The 14,381-nt window shown below is 41.3% G+C and overlaps 1 protein-coding gene across 1 annotated transcript in view; it reads left to right on the top strand.

Moving 5' to 3' along the window:
- LOC134546216 (centromere-associated protein E-like) overlaps nt 1–14,381 on the top strand; it is a 207,207-nt gene that overhangs the window by 157,447 nt on the left and 35,379 nt on the right. Inside the window, exons 7-8 of the mRNA XM_063388840.1 lie at nt 4,089–4,206; nt 5,100–5,243. Of these exons, the coding sequence (XP_063244910.1) occupies nt 4,089–4,206; nt 5,100–5,243 (262 nt within the window). The remainder of the gene's footprint in view (nt 1–4,088; nt 4,207–5,099; nt 5,244–14,381) is intronic.

Below are 14,381 nucleotides of genomic sequence, written 5' to 3'. Positions count from 1 at the left end.
GCTAAGGTGATGTTGTCAATACTAACAATACCACACAGTAACGCTGAATGTGAAGGTGTCTTCAGTTTGGTCAGAAAAACTAGAACACAGTTTAGGTCTCAGATGTCTAATAGAGTTCTGGAAAATACTTCCATAATTAAATGTTGGGCACTAGGTATGTAATTGCTATGAGCAAGAATTCACAGAAGCCTTTCTCCTCAAAGCCAAGAAAGCAACTGTGGCATCACTGAAGTGTGAATCCTTAAATTTAACATTGTCTTAATTACTTTGTATTGAGACAGTGTATATTTAATTTTTTTATGTGACTTTATAAAATATATTTTGTCATTTAGGAGCAAATTGATTACACAAGAAAATCTGGTAAGGCATTAATTAGATTTTATTTTTAAAATTAAGATGACTAAACAAAAGTTTGTCCATATTTGTACATATATTGGTAATGTTTAATGTGAAGTTGAAAATAAGGATATAACTTAATCCTATTGTAATTAGGCCTATGGTACTGCATATTTTTCAATAATAAGTTACTCATTTAGTGCCTATTATTTGTATGTTTGTAAAAAGATTTTTTATAGCCATGGCTACATTCATCATTCTTGGGTGAAATGTATGTGAACATCACTGTTTAGGCCTAAAGTGTTTGTCAGTTGGTTTAGATGGGATTTGGTAAATGTCTTATGGGTAGAGGCACTGTAAAATTGTAAAAACGATATAGGCGCGAATAAAAGCGACAAAATGGTTTATCGGCGAATAATTGCTACAATCACGTTTTTAGAAGTAAGTATTAAAATTTCAAGTAATATTAAAATTTCCAGTAAATTTTAGGTTTACCTAATCTTACCGTGTTTCAAGATTACCTAATGAACGGTTCCGATGGAGAGCCATGTAAACAATCAACACGATCTATGAATCTTGTAAATAACACAACACAATTCAAATACGCATGGGCTGGCGCGGAAACTTGGTTAACGGCAAACGTAATGTACGACCCAAACAAATGTAAACGGTTAAAGAGAGACGTTTATTTACGCGCATGAATATTTTCACGGGAAAGAAAGTGAAATGTAAAAACATTGAAACGGCCATGTTTGCAAACGCGTGCGTGCGTGATAACACAAGCAATCAAATTATTTACTGTTAAATGACAACTAAAATATAAAAATGCATTAATTTATGTTAACAACACACGCAACTTATATTTGGCAACTACAAAAAAAATTACGAAAATCTACTTCAGTCAAATTCGTTAGCACTTTAACGGGAAAAAAAGATGGCAGCAATGTAGCTCTATGATTTTGTCGCTCATTTGTTGAACGTACCTAGTGTTTACTAATTTCCTAACCCGAAAAACAAACGGTAATCTGTGAAACTAAAATATTGCGCTGCTATTCACAATAAAATTAAGGTTATTAAATTTGGTTTTCTGTATCGCGTTCGCGTGCAATGCAGTTAGAACTATAAAATATATATATATTTTTTTACCATTATGGGACAGACAAAATCTGTTACGGTGCATTCACGTGCAGAGCGATACAAATCGCACCATTTCTATGTTAGTGACACTAACATACTTATGTGCAAAGCTTGCAAAATTCGCATAAACTGGGAGAAGAATTAAAATAAATGCTATATAAATGCTACATGGCAAAATATAAATGCTACAAACAGCCATTATAAACGCTATTTTCCAGTGCCTCTACTTATGGGTTTATATTAGAAATAGTGTTTTTAATATTTAAAAAGAAATATATGCATGCGTAGAATCATGTGTTTTTTAAATGAAAAAATGCCACGTGCAGATTACGCTAAAATTTAATATTTTGGAGAGGTTTTACTAATTCTCATTTGGAAAAGTTGGCAAGTCTGGACAATCAAAGCATGACACGTAAATAATAACTGCCTTTCATTTCTAGGCCCTTTCCTTTAGCTGTACATTTTATTGTGAAAGAATAATTTTTGAAAGCTATTATAAGTATTTGTTTGTCAAGGAAGTTGAAAAGAACCTTCCGTGGGGGGGGTTTCGAATCTGTACGTTATTACCTTGGGCGCCACCACGTGTATGGGCACGTGGACTCGGCTACCGACTGTCGCAGGGCCGTGACATGACCCATGTGGAGCTAGGCTTGACTCGTCCCCGCTAGCACTCACCGGCCCGCTCTCAGCGACGGGCTCGCTATGTTACTGCTCGTGGGGTCTTGAGGCGCCTCACACACCTTTGTCTCTGTGCTGGGAAACTCGTGGTCGAGAATTAAGTGTGAGTCTGGTGATTATTGAGTTTTATTGGCGCTGACACGTACACTGACGACGCACACAGAAAACAAGACATAGTAGAGGTTTCTTGCTGACCAGAACACCGCGTGGCCCGGCCCCGAAAGTATAAGTCCGCCGATGCTCCGGGGAGCTTTAATTAAGTTAAACTGTCTGCCGCCGGGGTAGGCCTCGAAGGTTGATTGAAAAAGGTTTAAAAAATAGTTACAATGGCAGATGTTAACGGATCGGTTACAAGCAAATGTTGAAGTCGACGGGGTGCTAAGATGCGTCCTACCCCGCACTGCGAACGGAAGTGACTGCCCCGGGCCCCGGGTATCATGGCCATGGGAAGTGCTGAACTTACTGTTAGTACATTAATATTAAGGACAGTTAAACATAACTATTAAAATCTTTTAAAAATTACAAGTTATTTAAGAATTAAGGATTACATATTACAGATATTTAAGAATTAAATTATTTATAAAACATGCAGTGCTCCAGTTAGGGTGGGCGCCGAAAGGGTTCGCGCAGGGCGACCAAACACACGCACACACGCACACACGCACTTGTTGGCGTGAGGCTTGTAACAGAGAGTGTTGGTGTGAGGAGAGGGGGGTCGGCAATGGCTTGAGGCACATCGGGCTTAGGGAGGGTGTAGCCGTGGTTCGACGTCAAGCTTAGTTGAAAAACTGCTTGTCTTGCCTAAAAACTGAGACTTATGCCAATTTTAAGCTTTGTTTACAGGCAAACCTCCATGTGTAAACATAATAGCCAGAGTTTAGCTGTAGAGGAAGGAAGTCACTACTCACTTTTTTTCTCTTCTCTAACGCTGCACACGGTTGCGGTTGCTATGCGTCATGCACCGGAAATGTTGGAATACATAGGGAAAGAGTATGGTTCACTGGCAGAAATACTGCTGTTTGACTAATAATCAAAGTGTTCCTAGACTTTTTTTATTAATTTAATGTCTGATGCCATAATAACTTTCACAGTATTTAATAGCCATTTTATCGGGAATGGACTATACAACACTGTGTGGTGTTTTGGCTTTCATCGCATGCTGGAGAAAGTTGTGGATGAGCGGTGGGGAGTGAGTGTGTGTTGACAGTTACTCACTCACTCTACTGTAATTGTTAAAAAATACTTAAATTTCAGAAGGGCTGGGATCTGCAATATATCTACCACCAATTAATTATGTTTTGTACCAAGCAAATCAGTGCAACTGTATTTCATTATAATAATCATCAAAGATGTCTGTGGTTTGAATCTCAAGTTTGGTTATCTGATTATGATTTTTCTCATTTTCTAGAAATTACTCCAGAAATATGTTGGAATGTTTTACTTAAATCTGATCAGAGTGAATATAGATCACTACCTTGGTCTTTTTGAGATTTGTATCTGGTTGATAGATATTGCAGTGCAATTAATGTTTAGCACCATCTAAGATAAACGGCACTGTATGGGTAAAACATTTTTTATACACATTGTAATAAATTATGGGTTTGAAATATGAGAAATTAAGGTTTATCTGATGTTTGACACTTGTTTTATTAGTTTGGTGTGTTTGTAGATATCTTTTTGGTGATGAAATGTAAAAGTATATATAAATGTGTTTTAGGTCAGGTGCTGCTGTAATCATGTTTACATGAAGAAAAATAGCCTGTTTCCAATTGTGTGATATCTGACACGTCCTTGATACTATTGGTCAAGCAAATGTGTCTTTTGTTTTTTAGTCATGGTTAATTTTGGTAATATGCAGCCTCACCTGTGATCTATCTTCTTATTTGTTTTATAAGGCATTTGGTTCATTGTGCGATGTTTTGCTTTTGTCTGGCCAGCTTTGCATCTCGAGCGAAAAACATCAAGAATAGGCCCCAAGTAAATGAGGTGTTGACAGAGGCTGCGTTGCTGAAGAGATACACTCGCAAGATCAAAGAACTAGAAGAGGAGCTTGAGGTAGTCACTTTTTTCTTTCCAAACTTGCAGTACGCTCCTTCATGGCATTGTCATACCTGCCAACTTGTAAGATTTACCCTTAAAATATACTGAAAATCATATTATTGTACGACTGTATGGCCATGTCTGTTATTTTACTGGTTTTCTGACATTTTTACGTTATTAATTTACAAACCATTCTAGATATAACAATTTAATGGCAAAATTTGAATTCTCTAGAGAATATTACATTAAGAAAAGTGTTCTTATTCTGAAATATTGGTATTACATTGAAATACAAAGCAAGGAAACACAGATACTGACCAATTTATGCTGTCATTACAACCTGTTTTAGGCCAAAAATGGTCCAACGAAACCTTCGATTTCTCAGGAAGTATTTGAGATAAAAATCTGAAATTTTGGTTTTTAAGTGGCCTTTATGTCACCAAACAAATGAACCAATTTTTATCAAAAAAAAAAAAACAATTTTTACATTTTCAATTTTTGTTGAATGAACTGACATGGATTGACCCTTATCGCATACTGCTTCACATAAGGGCAGTACGCATGCGGTTGAGCACGGGATTCGTTCGCTGTGCCAACTGTACAGGCTTAAAGATCCATCTGTGGCTATGTAGTAGGATGACTAATTTTTTGTCTGGTTAGCTTATTTGTGCACCAACTAATCTATTTTTCGAATAAACTGCTTGTATACCAGTAAGTTTTCACTAGTGTTTTATGTTTTTTATTATGGAGCAAAGTTCTTACTTTGGCTTACTTGAAATTTCTAGCATTTGTGTACTTCTATTTATGAATGCATTATAAGGTTGATGAAAGTCACTGATTCTCATCTGCACTGCCTGGTCAATCTGGTGGACCTGATCGAATGCGAACTGATGGTGTTGGTTCTTTAGCGAGCACGAAATGTGACCCCTGAAGTGAGCGAAATGCAGAGCAAGCTCTACGAGGAGATGAACCTCAACGAGCAGCTGATGAATCGCATCACTCGCCTGAAGGAGAATGTGATCAACTCCTGCATCAAGAAGCCACAGCCAGAGGTCAGTAGCCATCAGTAGAGATGATGAAAAATAGTATTTAAAAAGCTACTTTATAGCATTTTTTTTGTAATGTAGCATTTATTAGCATTTACATATTTTTTTTAAGTCCTGTAGTGTGCGATGTTCAAAAAATGCTTTTTAATAATATAGGAATATAATATAACAATTACTGACATTGTAATTACATATAGTAATAAACTAATAAAGAATTGAATCAAAATACAAATAACAAATACAGCTACATGGGACAATCAATCATACAAATTTTTGTTTCTGACCACTAGTAACACAACATACTGTAGCAGAGAAATTTGACACACTAAAAAAATTACACATCGACATCATGTTCATGATAATTCATGATTAAATGAAAGCATTGAACATGTTTCAATCGTATTCTCTGTCATCCTTGTCCTCCTGTCAGTGACAATGAGGTTGTACAGTAAAGCCTTTTTGTTGCGACCCCATTTATTGCGACCACCTCTCTATTACAACCCGATTTGGAGGAACCATGAAAAAATTGCCGAAAATCCGAAGAAAATCGGACAGAAAATAAGTTTCTTGTGGTGAGTAGCATGTTACTGCGTTTCTCTTGCCGAGTGCCGACTTGTTTTAACTGCCGCAGCGATGTTTATTTTGACAGCTCAAGCAATTACCTTTTCACGTGGGTTGATAGAAAAAGGTCGCTTCACCCAGCATAAAAAAAAAAAAAAGCTACACCACTTATTGCCCACGCAGGAAACACACTGGCTGCTGTCTGTCTCTCCCGCATTTATCTTTCTTCTAACATTCCACGTCTCACCTCTCGCGCGAGCAATAACGAAGCGACCACGGATTTGGCCGTTTTATGCTTTGTTTGGTGACAGCAGCTTGATTTTATTCGATATATTCCTTTCCATTCTGTTTATAAGACCGATTTTTGAGGAACCGTGGAAAGTCGAAAATTTGAGTAAAATCGGTTGAAAACAAGTATGTTACACTTTGTTGGGCGCTGTGTGTTCACATTTATGTTGGCGAGCACTGTACTGTAAGCAGGCAGGCATACAAAAGATGGCTAAAAATAGATACCACCCCTCTAGACTGTCCATGCTAGACAATACCGGTAAACTGTGCGCATCACCTGATAGTATCTGCGCGCGCGTCCATTGCCGTCCCTGTCCCGTGCCGAAGTATTAGGTGCTTCAAGTGTGCCTGAGAGATAAGATAAAGAAGGTGAAGAGACAGCGAGCCCTGTCAGCAAGTGTGTTTGTGTGAGGGGGAGTCAGAGATAAAAGAGAGTGAGCCCTGCAGCAAGCGGAAGTAGTGAAGGTTGACATTTACCGTCACTCTCGCTAGCTAACGATGCTGCTGGTCGCCAGCTCCCACCCCCCACACCCCCACCCCTCATTTTCTCTCTCTCTTTCTCTCTCATACACATGCACACACACGCGCTTACCCTACATCTCGAATTCCTGCACGTCAGCCGGACGGACCAGAGCGATAAGCGTCGCCAGACCACCCGTTGTCACTGGTCGCAACCTTTCGAACGCCACACTAATACAGCCCGCAAGAGACATAATATACCTTTAATAAAAAGGTATCATTTCAACACTAAATCGTCTGTTTTTTCTATACAAAGATGGCGAAAATGGACACGCTGCACTGTGTTGAAATTTTTTTATTCTGGGCAACAGGAGCTCTAATATTGCTTTTTAGGGTATCGTTTTTTTCGGGAGACATCGTGCTATTTAATTACTGTAATATGAATTTAAAAAGTTGTCATTTTTACACCATAAACTATTTGAATATGATATCTATACAAACAAAGGCGATTTTTTATGTATTGGGGCGGTGGGGGGGGGGGGGGGGGGGTAAAAATTGGCCCAAATTCTCTATTGCGACCATTCCGTTTATAAGTCGGTTTTTCCGGAAACCGTGAGGGGTCGCATCAGCGGGATTTTACTGTATATTTAAGTTTGAAAGCTTGTAAATTCCTTGCAAGAGATGACTGAACTCGAATTTGGTGTGAAAAGTGACATCTTTTGACCCCTCTCTCACAGCTTTAATACACCATTCATAATAGCCCAATTTTACGGGAGAAGAGAGGGTGTCATGAGCATTTTCTCACTGAAGGTTTTTCAAAGGATGCGAAGTTGGGGTGTTGTAAGGGAGGACACTAGATGGTGTGTGTCTGGGAGGGATGAGCTAGCCTTGAAGAATGTGAACGATGGGAGGGAGGGGTGAGCTTATGCGTCATGAAGGTGCTGCCGCCAGCCAGCCGGGCGAGCTTCATGTGCGCCCACTCGCGTTGCAGAACCTACAGCTGCCATATTTTTAAAGGAAATGTCCCATTATTTTTTTGTTGTTCTTACATGAACATTATTGGAAGTATTAAAGCCTACACAGAAATACGCTGTGTGTTAAAATTAACAGATTTTATGATCTATCATTTAGTTTTTTTTTTCTTCTGATTTTCAAATTTTGGTCAAAATGTCAAATTTTTTGACGGTTCCCGAGAATGTATTCGTAAAATCACTGCTTCATTAAATCCGGAGTTCGTGACATCGGGGTTCTAGTGTATTTAACTAGGGCAAGCAGAAAACGTACATGTAAACTAACCAGTAAAAATAAACTGTTTTTTGACATATTTTCTTTAGAGGTGGCCTGTAGGGCGACGGACTTGTCATGAAGGTTAAAGTGGGTTTAAAGAAAAGCCGTCTAGCATTGTGAGTGACAGCATCCTGCCATTGTACGGCTGGTTTCTTAGCGTGTAGGGGGGAAGGGGTGTTGAAATCAACTGAGAATTTCGAAAAACATCTATTACGACGCCCCCTCTATTACGACCCTATTCCTGGGAACCGTGAGGGGTCGTTTCAGAGAGGTTTGACTGTACTTACTGAAAAAACTTTCAGCATCAACACTACTGACCGGAAGCCACACACCACACATATCTCAATGCAGCCTCAGAACACCGTGCACATTTTCACTGTTTCTTCCACAAACTCCTGCTGTTCAGTTTTTTTTTTCCTCCTGAACTAACGCTGGCAGAGTCGCTTGCTATTTATTTTCAAGCTGGTGTGAAAATTTCTTAAGCTGTTCGATGTGCGACAATGTTTTGATATGTTTATCAGCATTGTCTTTTTTCCCAGTGTATACGAATATTGCAGGGCTTGCACATAAGAATATTTATATCGCTAACGTAGAAATGATGCGATTTATACTGCTCTGCTCTTGAATGCGGCCCTACAGTTTTTGTCCGCCCCATCTCGTTAACATACCGTATAAACCCACGTACCACCCGCCCCCGCGTAAGACCTGCACCCTTATTTTTAGAATGCTATGGTGGGAAAAAATGTTTTTATTACAAATCTGCATGGAAAAAAAATAATTTAGTCGTGATTTGTTTTCCTTTCAAACAGTAACAAATCGTAAAGAATTACCAAAAAAGTACTACATGCTACTTATTACAGCCTCGGCATTTGTGTTAAAAGTGTGCAGAAGGCAGGCAACTGCAATGTGGCAACATTGCGCGGTGTGTGCGCGTGACCTTGCCCAGCTCCCAGCTGTTTACAGTTACAATCTTCCGCGTCCATTATCGTGCGCTGCGCAATGACCTCGTTCAAACAAAATAAACGATTAAGCACGCAAGTCCTAGCCAGCATAATAAAAACTATTTTTATTACATGCATAATAAAAAACCTTGTGCCTAAATGTGGCATATTCTACAGCTTCCGCAGCTTTAACACATGCCTCTGAAATGCTATTAATTTCTCATCGTAGCTTGTCGTTAAACGCTGGCAGATTGTAGTACGCTGCCTCATGGACAAACCCTTTCTTACCATGAACCTGCACATCCAGTTCGTACTTGCTTTTAAGCCTTCACCCACGCCAAGTTCACGAGCAATTTGCAGTGCCTTTAGTGAACACATTTCCGTGCTTAAAGCGCACCCGAATTGCCGTCTGTCCTGATGTAGTCGTGGAGATTTTCCTCTATCTCCAGAAACTTTGCTACCGCACCACGGAACATATGTCTATCGCCACTGGCCGAAAACAGTTTGTCTTTACTTTTCCTTTAATCCCTCACATACGATTCGTCGACATATTTTCGCCTAGCAGCACGGTTACCGATTTCTTCCGCTTCACTGATTATTTTTAATTTTTCCGCAACTGTGAAATAATGCATTTTTTTATGATTTATTACAATAGTTGCAGCCAACACGTGTAAAACCACTGGATACTTTGCAAATAAGGAAAGGACAGTGCGTGGGAGCGCGCGTTTGTAACCAGCGAAGCTGCAGAGTGTCAAAGCTGTGAAGAATGTGACCTTGACTGTCTGCCACTTCTTTCCCCTCCTTTTCCCCTAACCCTCTTGCCTATCACAGCAACCTCCAGTCGCGCCGGCCTTATTTCGTCCGCGCTAAAATGGCCAAAGTCCCGTGTAACACCCGCACCCTACTTTTTCGAACCTGATTTTTTGAAAAAAGGTGCGGGTGGTACGTGGGTTTATACGGTATTTACGGAACCTGATACACGGCACAGCAAAGCCAGTTTTTCTTTACCGCGTGGCCGACTTAGGAAGGAATTCACACCACGAGTTTAAAAAAGAGTGAGCGAAAGGCAATAACAATGAACGCGAGTCTTTTGTTGTGGCGCACGGCGGGAGAAGGGAAGAGAGGCGGAGGGTGGCTTGTTGAATGATGGATGGTGAGGGGTGGGAGAGACTTTTTTTTTTGCACGTAAGGAATACGAGGGGGGCAGAGAAGTTTGTTTTACAGTTACCGGGTAGTGTTTATGAGGAAAATAACAAGTTATAGAGCTGAGTTCAAATACAGTTGAATCCCTCCTGAACGACCCCTCTCTGGAATGACCATTCCGTAAGAACGACCAGTTTTCGAGGAACCGTGAAAAAATTCGAAAAAAAATGAGTAAAATCGGATAAAAAACAAGTGCGCTACACACAATGTACGGCGCTGCGCGTCACGTTTTTCTTGGCGAGATCTGTACTGTTGGCAGGCGCACGCATGGCTAAAAATAGATACCACCCCTCCAGAGTCCAGACTGGCCACCCTAGCGATAACGGTAAACAGTGGTGCCCATGCACATTTCTGTTGCCGTCTCGATCCCGTGTCTTTGTCTTGTGGCTTGTTAGTGTGATCTTGCTCGCTGGTGGATACGCTTCTTTTGCTTATTGATTCGGATATTTCTTGGTTTTTATTATTGTTGACGACTTATTACGCTTTGTTTCTTGGACGCCGATTTGGTTAGTGGTTTGATTTTGTGAATTTTGTATATTGTTGACGACACACGCATTTGTTTTTGGATTTTTATTTTGTAAAATTATTGGCTTGATTCCATTAACGATTGTTAACGACACACACAGTTTTACAGGAATTTTTTTTTTTTTTTTTTTTTTTGGATTTTCATTTTGCATTTGTGAAAATGAGTGCCAAGCGAAATACACTTTCGCTAATGAAAAAATATGAGATCATCCAGCAAGTGGATAAGAAAACAATTTCCAAGACTAAGATAGCGCAGCAATACAACATTCCGAAGTCTACTCTCTTCACGATTCTCAAACAGAGAGAAGAAATTGTGAATGCAGTACAGAAGCAAGGCCGCAATGTGCAACTGAAAAATTTGAGGGGCGCGTTGTACGAAAACTTGGACGAAGCTATGTTGGAGTGGTTTGGTGAGCTGAGAGCTCAAAATTTGCCTGTGAGTGGGCCAATGATGTTGGCAAAGGCGGACGAACTTGCTTTGAAGTTAGGTTTGACAGACTTCAAGCGTTCAGTCGGGTGGCTGAATCGTTTCAAGGCTCGGCATGGAATATCCAGCCACAAGATAGTCGGCGAAAGTGCGTCGGTTGATCCGAAGTCTGTAAGTGAGTGGTTGCCCTTGCTTCAGAACATCCTCAGCCGATACCAGCCTCGAGACGTTTACAACGCAGACGAGCTGGGGATGTTTTATAACCTCTTGCCAGACCGTACTCTTGCGGTGAAAGGGGACGTATGCAAGGGTGCGAAGAGGAGCAAGGAGCGCCTCACAGTCCTCCTTTGCTGCAACATGGACGGCAGCGACAAAATGAAGCCCCTAGTAATAGGAAAGTTAAAAAAACCGAGAGGTTTCAAAGGGGAACATTCTTCATTGCGACTACGACTTCAACAAAAAAACGTGGATGAATGCAGCAGTTTTCACGAAATGGCTTCGCAGCTTTGATGCGAAAATGGGTGTGATGAATAGGAAAGTTGTCCTGTTCGTCGACAATTGCCCTGCGCATCCTCCGCTCGATAACCTCAGAAATGTCTTTGAATATATATACTGTATAGAAGTCGCCAGCCCAGGTTAAAATTTGTAATACGGTTTTGAGGTAGTTGGTTAATTCACCGCTGCAATAGCCACCATCTCTAGGGCATCGACTTATGGTGGTCCCTAGCGGACAAGTATCGAACTCTTCAAACACCCCTTCCCCCTCCCGTTGAACGACCTTGAGCTGCAGTGAATGATAGGTGGGGGGTGCGGGAAATGACAGCGGGCGACAGTGCTGCGCTCTAACGTGTAAATAACAACCAAGACGATACAGGGCGTTACGGCAGCGCACTGCAGCGGTGAAGTTACCAAGCTGCTCATCATAAGCTTCTGAAAAACGTAGAGTAAATCCTATCCACTTGCGACTTCTATACAGTATATATATTCAAAGGAAATATTGAGCTGGTGTTCTTGCCTAAGAACACCACCAGCGTGCTTCAGCCTCTGGACCAGGGGATAATCCAGCAGGTGAAGCTGAAGTACCGGGATATGCTTGTGCGGAGCATGGTGTTGCAGCATAACATCGGGAAAGAGATGAAGAAGTGGGACGTGTATAGGGCAACGGAAGCGATTGTTACCAGCTGGAGGGCATTGAAACCAGAAGTAATCGCCAACTGTTTCCGACACGCCAACTTCGTCACACCAGTCGACGATGTGCCTCTCGCTGCCACCAACCCTGAAAACCCTGACGACCCTGACGACCCACCCACAGTGGACGCCGAGCCCCAGCCGGGCCCCTCGACGAAGCCGCAGCATCAGATTTTCACTCTGCCATGCGACGACGAATCGTGGCAGCAATTGGCCCCAGACTGCACGTTTGCAGAGTTCGTGACAGCGGATGAGAACGTTGCAGTTTGGGGTACACAAGATGATGATTCCGATGACGTCAAGGGGCAGGAGCCGAGCGATGAAGAGGAGGAGGATGACGAGGAGGGGGAGGGAGAGGGAGAAGCAGAAGCAGAAGAGCCAGAAGTTGTGCCGACGACGAGAGACGTCCTCAAAGCTGGGGATGTCTATGAATATCTTCTGAGGCGGCATGGTGCGAGGGATGCTGTGTGGTCCTGCTTAACGCAGTTGAAAGAGTTTGCGGAAAATGCCATCTTGAAAAAAAAGCAGGCAACGATAAAGCACTTTTTTAAAAAGTAAGGCGATAAATAAAGTGTTAGGTGTTGTGTATTTATTTTTTTTATGTTCGTTAATGTTTTTTTTTTTGTTTTACGTCTCGTCGACGTGTCTAACATGTGTGACTTTGAAGAACAAAAATGCTTAAAATAAATTTAATTAACAGCTGCCGCATATATCATGTTGGATAATACTGTAATCTGGAGAGTTTTTTTTTTCAATTGTTCTTTGTTGTTATTGTTACATATATGCATACACTGCTCCACTGCTTACAAGCATAGTTTATTGAACTAAAAGTGTATTTGGAATTAAATTTTTCGGGTTATCTTGAATATAGCTTGAATATATTTTTTGTTTATCATTATCTGAAGCTATAAAAAAAAACGTTGCCATCGCTTCGGCCCATTTTTGTGTTTCGGCCGCTCTATATTTCAAACCACCCAGTTACGTACCATGTAAAATAGCTTTTTGGCCCGACCCTTATTTATAACAACCTCAGCTGTCACACTTTAAAACCCAGGGAAAATACTCTGTCGTCCGCTTCCCTTCTCACGTCGGTTGGTTATTATGTCCGCCGCCCGTTAGCTCGCCTGGCGCCGAGAGACGTGCCTGGCGGGCATCTGGCGCGGCGTGGCGATTGGTGACGCCGAAAGAGTTGGAAAGGGGGGGGGGGGGGGGCAATAAATGGATAAAAAATAAACTACCCATGTTACATAACGTTAGCACGATGTTATTTTAAAGCTGCCCAAATAAAGAACGGTTCTTTCCTTGAAATGGCCGTGAGTGTGGTGGCTGGATTTGGGGGGGGGAAGGGGGGGGGGGTGTAAATTGGCCAAAAATTTCCCAAATTCTCTGGAACGACTCTTCCGTAAGTACGACCGTTTTTTCGGGAACAGTGGGGGGTCGTTCCAGCGGGATTATACTGTAGAAAGGTGTGAAGTATGCTGAATCGGAAAAAATGTGGCGGCGAGAAAATAAGATATGTCAGCAAGCAATGTCAAGTACTGACTGGTGCAGCCAAACATAATTTATTCCAGAAGGCGCCGAAAGATAAGCGAGCATTTCGAAGGATGAAACAAGGAAAATATCCAGAAATAGAAGAGGCCGTGACCGTGAGTAACAGGCAAAGAGATACGGTACGGTAATTTATTGTACACATCGCCCGGGACATGAGTTGTGTTTACAGCACTTTAGTGTAGATTGTACTGGTTGGCCTTGACAACTTCCGCTGACTTATCGCTGCGCGTACGTGCGCACGCACACACACACAAATGCGCGCGTGCGCGTGTGCACGCAGCTGCCTAGTGGCTTGCCGGTTGCCGCTTGGAAACAAAACTTGCTCTGACGGGGGGAAAAAGATCCAATAACTCAAAAGAACACAATGGTTATTTAGTATGTAGCGCAAATTCGCAAGTTGGTTAGTTTATCGCTGGTAAACGGGTTTGTCACATTTATTCGCGGCTATATCGTTAAAACAATTTTTCATCATCTCTAGCCATCAGTTATCACCTTCATCTTTTGTTAGCAGATTGCATGCTGTGTTTCGCCTTCACCTACCATCTGGGGTTTTGTATTACATTTTCCGCACAGCTGTTCAGACACTTCCTGTCAAAAAAAAGAAAAACCCTGTTATGACAATTTAGAGGGGAAAAAAATGTTAACTAAAATATTTAAAAGAAATTTGTCATAACAGTTTATGGAATGTTGTGCAGCATTTCTTTTGGCAAGTGC

This window comes from Bacillus rossius, chromosome 1 (assembly GCF_032445375.1).
Source record: "Bacillus rossius redtenbacheri isolate Brsri chromosome 1, Brsri_v3, whole genome shotgun sequence".
Classification (NCBI taxonomy): Eukaryota; Metazoa; Arthropoda; class Insecta; order Phasmatodea; family Bacillidae; genus Bacillus; species Bacillus rossius.
The sequence above is the reverse complement of the archived record's forward strand: the minus strand, read 5'-3'. Positions and strand labels throughout refer to the sequence as shown.